Source organism: Moschus berezovskii, chromosome 14 (assembly GCF_049115385.1).
Source record: "Moschus berezovskii isolate FMDL1 chromosome 14, NW_MosBer_1.0, whole genome shotgun sequence".
NCBI classification, from domain to species: Eukaryota; Metazoa; Chordata; class Mammalia; order Artiodactyla; family Moschidae; genus Moschus; species Moschus berezovskii.
In genome coordinates this window covers 82,350,191-82,360,821 of record NC_142473.1, presented here as the reverse complement: position 1 = coordinate 82,360,821, position 10,631 = coordinate 82,350,191, and the positions used below count along the sequence as shown (strand labels likewise).

Below are 10,631 nucleotides of genomic sequence, written 5' to 3'. Positions count from 1 at the left end.
CAGGGACACCTTGGAGTTAAAACACTGTTAAAAGCAGAGACATTACTTTGACAACAAAGGTCCGTCTTATCAAGGTTACGGTTTTTCCAGTGGTCATGTATGGGTGTAAGAGTTGGACTCTAAAGAAAGCTGAGCGCCAAAGCATTGATGCTTTTGAACTGTGGTGTTGGAGAAGACTCTTGAGAGTCCCTTGGACTGCAAGGAGATCCACCCAGTCCATCCTAAAGGAGATCAGTCCTGGGTGTTCATTGGAAGGACTGATGTTGAAGCTGAGACTCCAATACTTTGGCCACCTGATGCAAAGAGCTTACTCATTTGAAAAGACCCTGATGTTGGGAAAGATTGAAGGTGGGAGGAGAAGGGGGCGACAGAGGATGAGATGGTTGGATGGCATCACCGACTCAATGGACATGAGTTTGAGTAGACTCTGAGAGTTGGTGATGGACAGGGAGGCCTGGTGTGCTGTGGTCCATGGGGTCGCAAAGAGTGGGACATGACTGAGCTACTGAACTGAACTGAATAGTAAGAATTGTGCTTTCTCTTATTTGTGCATTGAATTTTGCAAAGGAATTGCTCACCCATTAACTCATTTTTTGATCAGAATGCTGTGTATTAATAAAAGGCAGAGCAGATGTAATTATCAGTGTTTGTTTATTCGGCAATACACTGCTGCCTTGGGGTCATTAATTCAGCTCAGAGGTCTAGGTTTCCTCATTTCAGAAATTCTCCCAAGTAAGGGTGTGCCTCCACCACTAACGCTGTAGTTGTGCAGCATTCACCCGCTTGGCACCGGGTAGCTTGGGACATTGTGGGGAAGTGTCCAGAGGTTAGAGAGATGGTGATCAGTGCTGTGCTGAGGGGCAGCACAGCAAGAGTTCTATCCAGGACAGCTCCGGTCTCATGACCAGTGCTCCGTGGAATGGTCCATTCATCCAGTCCTTCCTCGTGCCCCTATCCCTACGTCTTCCATTCTTCACTTTATCAAATAAATTCATTAGCAACTCTATTATCTGCATTAATTCTCATGGGCTAGAAATGCTGTTGTAGTACAAAATAGCCCAAAATTCAGTGGCCTGATCCCAGTGACCACAGCCTTGTCTAACTCAGTGAAACTAAGCCATGCCGTGCAGCACCACCCAAGACAGGCGGGTCATCGTGCAGAGGTCTGACAGAATGTGGTCCACTGGAGAAGGGAATGGCAAACCACTTCAGGATACTTGCCTTGAAGACCCCATGAACAGTATCAAAAGGCAAAAAGATAGGACACTGAAAGATGAACTCCCCAGGTTGGTAGATGCCCAATATGCTACTGGAGATCAGTGGAGAAATAACTCCAGAAAGAATGAAGGGATGGAGCCAGGGCAAAAACAACACCCAGTTTTGAATGGGACTGGTGATGGAAGCAGGGTTAAGACCAATATTGCATAAGAACCTGGAATGTTAGGTCCATGAATCAAGGCAAATTGGAAGTGGTTAAATAAGAGATGGCAAGAGTGAACATCAACATTCTAGGAATCACTGAACTAAGATGGGCTGGAATGGGTGAATTTAACTCACATGACCATTATATCTACTGCTGTGGGCAGGAATGCCTTAGAAGAAATGGAGTAGCCATCATGGTCAACAAAAGAGTCTGAAATGCAGTACTTGGATGCAATCTCAAAAATGACAGAATAATCTCTGTTCGTTTCCAAGGCAAACCATTCAATATCACAGTAATCCAAGTCTACGCCCCGACCAGTAACGCTGAACAAGCTGAAGTTGAACAGTTCTATGAAGACCTACAAGACCTTCTAGAACTAACACCCAAAAAAGATGTCCTTTTCATTATAGGGGACTGGAATGCAAAAGTAGGAAGTCAAGAAACACCTGGAGTAACAGGCAAATTTGGCCTTGGAGTACAGAATGAAGCAGGGCAAAGGCTAATAGAGTTCTGCCAAGAGAACGCACTGGTCATAGCAAACACCCTCTTCAACAACACAAAAGAAGACTCTACAGATGGAAATCACCAGATGGTCGACACTGAAATCAGATTGATTATATTCTTTGCAGCCAAAGATGGAGAAGCTCTATACAGTCAGCAAAAAAAGACCGGGAGCTGACTGTGGCTCAGATCATGAACTCCTTATTGCCAAATTCAGACTGAAATTGAAGAAAGTAGGGAAAACCACTACCCCATTCAGGTATGACCTAAGTCAAATCCCTTATGACTATACAGTGAAAGTGAGAAAGAGATTTAAGGGACTAGATCTGATAGAAAGAGTATCTGATGAACTATGGACGGAGGTTCGTGACATTGTACACGAGACAGGGACCAAGACCATCCCCATGGAAAAGAAATGCAAAAAAGAAAAATGGCTGTCTTGGGAGGCCATAAATAGCTGTGAAAAGAAGAGAAGCGAAAAGCAGAGAAAAGGAAAACTATTCCCATTTGAATACAGAGTTTCAAAGAATAGCAAGGAGAGATAAGAAAGCCTTCCTCAGCAATCAATGCAAAGAAATAGAGGAAAACAATAGAATGGGAAAGACTAGAGATCTCTTCAAGAAAATTAGAAATATCAATGGAGCATTTCATGAAAAGATAGGCTCAATAAAGGACAGAAATGGTATGGACCTGACAGAAGCAGAAGATATTAAGAAGAGGTGGCAAGAATACACAGAAGAACCATACAAAAAAGATCTTCATGACCCAGATAATCACAGTGGTGTGATCACTCACCTAGAGCCAGACATCCTGGAATGTGAAGTCAAGTGGGCCTTAGGAAGCATCACTATGAACAAAGCTAGTGGAAGTGATGGAATTCCAGTTGAGCTATTTCAAATCCTAAAAGATGATGCTGTGAAAGTGTTGCATTCAATATGCCAACAAATTTGGAAAACTTAGCAGCGGCCACAGGACTGGAAAAGGTCAGTTTTCATTCCAATCCCAAAGAAAGGCAATGCCAGAGAATGCTCAAACTACCACACAATTGCACTCATCTCACACGCTAGTAAAGTCATGCTCAAAATTCTCTAAGCCAGGCTTCAGCAATACGTGAACCGTGAACTTCCAGATGTTCAAGCTGGTTTTAGAAGAGCCAGAGGAACCAGAGATCAAATTGCCCACATTCGCTGGATCATCAAAAAAGCAAGAGAGTTCCAGAAAAACTTCTATTTCTGCTTCATTGACTATGCCAAAGCCTTTGACTGTGTGAATCACAATAAACTGTGGGAAATTCTTAAAGAGATGGGAATACCGGACCACTGACCTGCCTCTTGAGAAACCTGTATGCAGGTCAGGAAGCAACAGTCAGAACTGGACATGGAACAACAGACTGGTTCCAAATAGGAAAAGGAGTGCGTCAAGGCTGTATATTGTCACCTTGCTTATTTAACTTATATGCAGAGTACATCATGAGGAACGCTGGGCTGGAAGAAGCACAAGCTGGAATCAAGATTGCCGGGAGAAATATCAATAAACTCAGATATGCAGATGACACCACCCTTATGGCAGAAAGTGAAGAAGAACTAAAGAGCCTCTTGATGAAAGTGAAAGAGGAGAGTGAAAAAGTTGGCTTGAAGCTCAACATTCAGAAAACTAAGATCATGGCATCCGGTCCCATCACTTCATGGCAAATAGATGGGGAAATAGTGGAAACAGTGGCTGACTTTATTTTTCTGGGCTCCAAAATCACTGCAGATGATGACTGCAGCCATGAATCTAAAAGACGCTTACTCCTTGGAAGGAAAGTTATGATCAACCTAGATAGTATATTAAAAAGCAGAGACATTACTTTGCCAACAAAGGTCCATCTAGTCAAGGCTATGGCTTTTCCAGTGGTCATGTATGGATGTGAGAGTTGGACTGTGAAGAAAGCTGAGCACTAAAGAATTGATGCTTTTGAACTGTGGTGTTGGAGAAGACTCTTGAGAGTCCCTTGCACTGCAAGGAGATCCAACCAGTCCATCCTAAAGGAGATCAGTCCTGGGTATTCATTGGAAGGACTGATGTTGAAGCTGAAAGTCCAATACTTTGGCCACCTCATGCGAAGAGCTGACTCATTTGAAAAGACCCTGATGCTGGGAAAGATTGAAGGCAGGAGGAAAAGGGGACAACAGAGGATGAAATGGTTGGATGGCATCACCAACTCAATGGACATGGGTTTGGGTGGACTCTGGGAGTTGGTGATGGAAAGGGAGTCCTGGAGTGCTGCGGTTCATGGGGTTGCAAAGAGTCGGACACAACTGAGCGACTAAACTGAACTAATCCCAGTGAAAGTTTATTTCTCATTCACACTAATTCCAATGCAGATTTGCAGGTTTTGGGGAGAGCTCTCCACCAAGCTTGACTATCAGAAACAGGCCCATGGCAATCTGTGACACCTCTGGTCTCTTGGGGCTTCAGGACCATCTCCTGGGTCATCTGCACCCAGCTATCTAGTCATCAAAGATAAATTGAGGATTACTAGGGACTTTTGATGGAGAAAGCAATGGCAAGCCACTCCAGTACTCTTGCCTGGAGAATCGCATGAACTGAGGAGCCTGGTAGGCTGCAGTCCATGGGGTCGCTACTAGCAGACGTGGCTGGGTGACTTCACTTTCACTTTTCACTTTCACACATTGAAGAAGGAATGGCAACCCACTCCAGTGTTCTTTCCTGGAGAATCCCAGGGACAGCAGAGCCTGGTCGGCTGCCGTCTATGGGGTCGCACAGAGTCGGACACGATTGAAGCGACTTAGCAGCAGCAGTAGCAGCAGGGACTTTTGAACTGTGGTGCTGGAGAAGACTCTTGAGAGTCTCTTGGACTGCAAGGAGATCCAACCAGTCCATTCTAAAGGAGATCAGTCCTGGGTGTTCATTGGAAGGACTGATGTTAAAGCTGAAACTCCAATACTTTGGCCACCTCATGCGACGAGTTGACCCAGTGGAAAAGACTCTGATGCTGGGAGGGATTGGGGGCAGGAGGAGACAGGGACAACAGAGAATGAGATGGCTGGATGGCATCACCGACTCGATGGACATGAGTTTAAGTGAACTCCGGGAGTTGGTGATGGACAGGGAGGCCTGGCGTGCTGTGATTCATGGGGTCGCGGAGTCGGACATGACTGAGTGACTGAACTGACTGAACTGAAGGACATTTTATGGACCAAGCCTAAATGGGTACATCATCTCCACCGATTAGTAACAAGACCCCATGTGGATGTAAGGGGACCAGGAAAGGCAGCTTGTGTGCCCAGAAGAAAAAGATGAAGTAATTTGGTAAACATATTCCATTGTTCTGACCACAATTTCTCATTTGCTGGCCTCTATCCCTCCCTTCAGAAAACTAAGATCATGGCATCTTGTCCCATAACTTCATGGCAAATACATGGGGAAACAATGGAAACAGTGACAGACTTTATTTTCTTGGGCTCCAGAATCACTGTAGACAATGACTGTAGCCATGAAATTAAAAGACTCTTGCTCCTTGTAGAAAACGATATGACCAACCTAGACAGCGTATTAAAAAGCTGTCAAAGCTACGGGTTTTGTAGTAGTCATGAATGGAGACTCTCACATCAGTAGTCATGATGTGAGACTTGGACGATAAAGAAAGATGAGCACCAAAAAATTAATGCCTTTGAACTGTGGTGTTGGAGAAGACTCTTGAGAGTCCCTTGGACTGCGGGAGATAAAACCAGTCAATCCTGAAGGAAATAAGTCCTGAATAATCATTGGAAGGACTGATGCTGAAGCTGAAGCTCCAATACTTTGGCCAACTGATGCAAAGAACTGACTCATTGGGAAAGATCCTGATGCTGGGAAAGATTGAAGACAGAAGAAAGGGACACCAGAGGGTGAGATGGTTGGATGGCATCACCGACTCAATGGACATGAGTTTGAGCAAGCTCCAGGAGTTGACGATGGACAGGTAAGCCTGGTGTGTTGCAGTCCATGGGGTAGCAAAGCATCGGACATGACTAAGCGACTGATCTTAATTGAACTGATCCCTCCCCTTTTCCCATCAAAGTTTATTTGTTAGTACATTCAAGAAACTTTTGATACTCAATAGACCTTGACAATCTAATTAAATCCAGAGTGCAAATCATTGTCACACACCAAAGAAAAGTTTGACTTTTATATTAGCTGCATTCTATGCCATGAGTTTGTCAAGTACAAACTGTTGTCAATATAGTAGATTCCATGCTCTGGACCTGGGATCCACTGTTTATGGGTCTATGATCTTGGGCCAATAACCTAACCTCTCTGTGCCTCGGTCACTCGTCTCTGAAATGGAGATTTTTTTTTTAATTCTTATTGGAGTATAGGTGATTTACAAAGTTGCATTAGTTTCAGGTACAACAAAAGTGAATTAGTGTTACACATACACATATCCATTATTTTTCAGATTATTTTCCCATATAGGTCATTACAAAGTATTGAGTAGCATTCTCTTTACTATAGAGTAGGTCTGTAATAGTTTAAAATAAGATTTAAAAAAGAGAGCAAGAGATTGACATTAGGAAGCTGACTTCAAGGCTTCTCTTTGGGTACGACAATCCATAAACCTGGAAATCTTCAGTGGTTCTCCCGTGAGCCCATCAGCAACAACAGGAAGATGCTGGTGGTTATCACTGGTTCATTGTCAAGGGCAGCATGGTAGACAGTGGGAACAAAGAAAGTAAAATTCCACAGTACTTTGAGCATTTCTTTTATCGATGATCTTTTTTTTTAATTGCAATGACCAAAAAAAAAAAGGCCAAATGATATTTGTTAACAGCAGAACAAGACTTCCTTGGTAGTCCAGTGGTTAAGAATCCAGCTGCCAATGCAGGGGACATGGGTTCAATCCCTGGTCCAGGAAGATCCCACAGGCCACAGAGCCCATTCGCCACAAATATTGAAGCCCATGCCACCTAGAGCCTGTGCTCTGCAATGAGTAGCCACAGCAATGAGAAGCCTGCTCATCCCACCTAGACAAAGACTGCATGCAGCAACAAAGGCCCAGCACAGCAAAAAAAAAAAAAAAAATTAATAGCAGAACAGTAAAGAGGATCCTCCCTTATGTGTTATAAGGACTTAGATAAGCTCCAGTTTCTGCATCTCCCAGAGACTTGAGATCCTGATAAAGTGTTGACTGAAGATTGGTAGGAAGAACTGAAATGCCTTTGGCATGTACTCACTGAGGTTGACACAAAGAGGCTGCACTTAGCAGAGCCCAATTCAGGTGGAGCTGAAAGAACAGTGAAGAAAGTGAAAGTGAAGTCGCTTAGTCGTGTCTGACTCTTAGCGACCCCCTGGACTGCAGCCTACCAGGCTCCTCCGTCCACGAGATTTTCAAGGCAAGAGTACTGGAGTGGCTTGCCATTGCCTTCTCCCAAAGAACAGTAAGTAACAATGGTGCCAGAGCCAGGAATGAAGAAATAATTGTCCTCTTCTGGGACATTCTGCCCAGGCTTAGTAAGTACCTTCATCTTCCAGAAATTCCCAGCAGAAAATATATGTATTTATTTTGCAGAAAAAATTATTCTTCTACCCCTTGCTAAAATTCTGAAAATGGTTTAACCAGATGGTTACATTTAACCACAGAACAGAAAGGGAAAATAACCCTGAAAATAGTGAGCCAGGTCCTTTCATTGAAAGAGAATGCTAGAACCAAAAATAATATAATCATTGGGTATAACTTCCAAAAAGGCTGTAATAGCAAATAAATAACCTAAGCATTATTTCACACACAAAAAAATCTACCATATTTTGCTTTTACCTAGTTTTATGATGGGGATAAAGCATGTTTCTTGTTTCTGTCTGGTCTTTTGTAATACTCCAGAAAAAAAAGCTCAACAAGGATATTGTGATGTAAGATGCTTGAAATTGCATAGTTGGTATTTAGGCTATCAAGTTAAAACTGCTCTGGGAGGCAGCATTATCAAGAAAACCTTGGCACTAGAGACATATTCTGTGCAACTGATTTTCAGTTCTTCCATTCTCTTAGCTAAACGACATTGTGCGAGTTACTTGACCCTTCAGAAACTCAGTTTCTTCATATTTTAGATGGAGAAAATAACACATGTCAAGTAGGATGGCCAAGTAAAACACTGTACAAGGACTTAGCCCAGGTTTTGTCATTCAGTTCAGTTCAGTTCAGTCGCTCTGTCGTGTTCGACTCTCCGCGACCCCATGAACCACAGCACACCAGGCCTCCCTGTCCATCACCAACTCCCGGAGTTCACTCAAACTCATGTCCACAGAGTCAGTGATGCCATCCAGCCATCTCATTCTCAGTCATCCCCTTCTCCTCCCGCCCCCAACCTTTCCCAGCATCAGAGTCTTTTCCAGTGAGTCAACTCATCGCATGAGGTGGCCAAAGTATTGCAGTTTCAGCTTTAGCATCAGTCCTTCCAATGAACACCCAGGATCGATCTCCCTTAGAATGGACTGGTTGGATCTCCTTGCAGTATAAGGGACTCTCAAGAGTATTCTCCAACACCACAGTTCAAAAGCATCAATTCTTGGGCAATCAGCTTTCTTCACAGTCCAACTCTCACGTCCATACATGACCACGGGAAAAACCATAGCCTTGACTAGACGGACCCTGGATGGCATGTATCCATTCTTCCCCAAATGCCCCTTCCATCCAGGCTGCCACATAGCATTGAGCAGAGTTCCATGTGAAATACAGTAAGCCATTGTTGATTATCCACTTTAAATATAGCAGTGGGTACATGCCCATCCCAAACTCCCTGTGCACACCAAGTCATTTCAGTTGAGTCCGACCCTTTGGGACCCTATGGACCACAGCCCACCAGGCTCCTCTACCCATCAGATTCTCCAGGCAAGAATACTGGAGTGGGTTGACATTTCCTTCTCCCCCATGCTCCCTAACTAGACCTAAAATGAAGTATTGATAGAAAAGCCTTCCAGGGATTCCCACAACAGCACATTGATAGAGGTAAAGAATAAAACATAAACTTATTTCTCCCAGTTCACAATCTTTCCCCACACCACAGCATGCTAACACTGAGAAGGAAAGCAAATTAACCCAGGGTTCACAGGTAGAAGGTGACAGAGTGGAGTGCCAATCCAGGTGATCCCTCCCTGAAGTCTATGCCCTGTATACTAAACAACATGAAGAAAAACAGTGATGCGGCTCAATTGTCAACTTTCTCCAAAATACAGAGGGCTATGAACGGCATCTGATTTATTTTATGGAATATAAAGCCCTCACCTAAAATGCAACAACAACAACAAAAAAAAAAACATGAATAGGTGAACTTTTGCTCTGTTCCTCATAGTTCACTAAAATCAAACTTTTATTCAGTCACCATATGCATGCTCAGTGTTTTAAGGTTTTCATTGTTATTCCACCCCTGAGTTCTCTTTCTTGCCCCACAGCCTCTTCAAGGCAACTTTCACCTCTGCATTTCTGAGTGTGTAGATGATGGGGTTCAGCATGGGGGTGACCACCGTGTAGAACACGGCCACCAGCTTGTCCTCAGTGAAGGTGGAGGGGGGCCGCATGTACAGGAAGATGGCGGGTCCAAAGAACAAGGTGACCACCGTGACGTGAGAGGCACAGGTGGAGAGGGCTTTGCGTCTCCCCTCTGCTGAACGGCTCCTCAAGCTGACCAGGATGACGACGTATGAGGACACCAAAAGGAGGAAGGAGCACAGAGCAATTAAGCCACTGTTGGCCATCACAACGACGCCCTCCACAGAGGTGTCAGTGCAGGCAAGCTTGAACAAGGGATGGAGGTCACAGAAGTAGTGGTCAATCACGTTGGGACCGCAGAAGGGCAACTGGATGGTGATGAGAATCTGAATTATGGAGTGAAAAAAGCCCCCAAACCAGGAACCAGCTACTAGTATGTGACACAGTTGACGGTTCATAATGCTCATATAACAAAGAGGTTTGCAGATGGCGACACAGCGGTCATAGGCCATCGCTGTGAGCAGGAAGATCTCAGCAACTCCAAACAAGTGAAAGAAGAATATCTGAGCCACACAGCCCTCCAGGGAGATGGTCTTCATCTTGGAAAGTAAGTCTGTGAGGAATTTAGGGACAACAGTGGAGGAGTAACTGATCTCCACCAGGGACAGGTGACTAAGGAAGAAGTACATGGGGGAACGCAGGCTCTTACTGACGCTGACGGTCAGAACAATGAGGCCATTGCCCACCACCGTGGCCAAGTACACGGGCAGAAACACCGCAAAGCACACTCTCTGCACCTGTGGATCCTGGAAAAGACCGGTGATAATTAACTCAGTCACATTATTGGTCCTCGCCATGGAATCCTTTCAGGCGGGCTGGATAAGAGCTACTGAGAGCCCTGTAATAAAATGAACACTGATCATAATGAATTCACTCCATATACAGCATGTTGGGCAGTGCAAACAACATTATAATACACTTACTATGATATCACTCATTTAGCCAGTATGAATGTATTAAGCATTAACAGTTTATAACTCAGAAAATTAAGGCTCAGAGAATTGGTTATTTACCCAAGATCACACAGAAAGTAGTGAATTCTGGGACTCAGAACCAGACTTTCTGACTTTAGCCACAATTCTTTTTAGTCCATTATAAGATATTCTGAATTTAGGGAATCATTTAAGTTCAGAGCTTATAGTTTTATTATCCTTTTGCATTTTTTAGTGTTCTTTACTTCAT

At 44.0% G+C, this 10,631-nt stretch overlaps 1 protein-coding gene across 1 annotated transcript; it reads right to left on the bottom strand.

The window, feature by feature from the left end:
• Positions 1–9,316: 9,316 nt before the first annotated feature.
• LOC129554071 (olfactory receptor 4B1-like) lies at positions 9,317–10,246 on the bottom strand. Its single transcript, XM_055422717.2, has one exon. It carries the CDS (start codon positions 10,244–10,246, stop codon positions 9,317–9,319), a length of 930 nt encoding a protein of 309 aa, XP_055278692.2.
• Between the last annotated feature and the right edge of the window lie 385 nt (positions 10,247–10,631).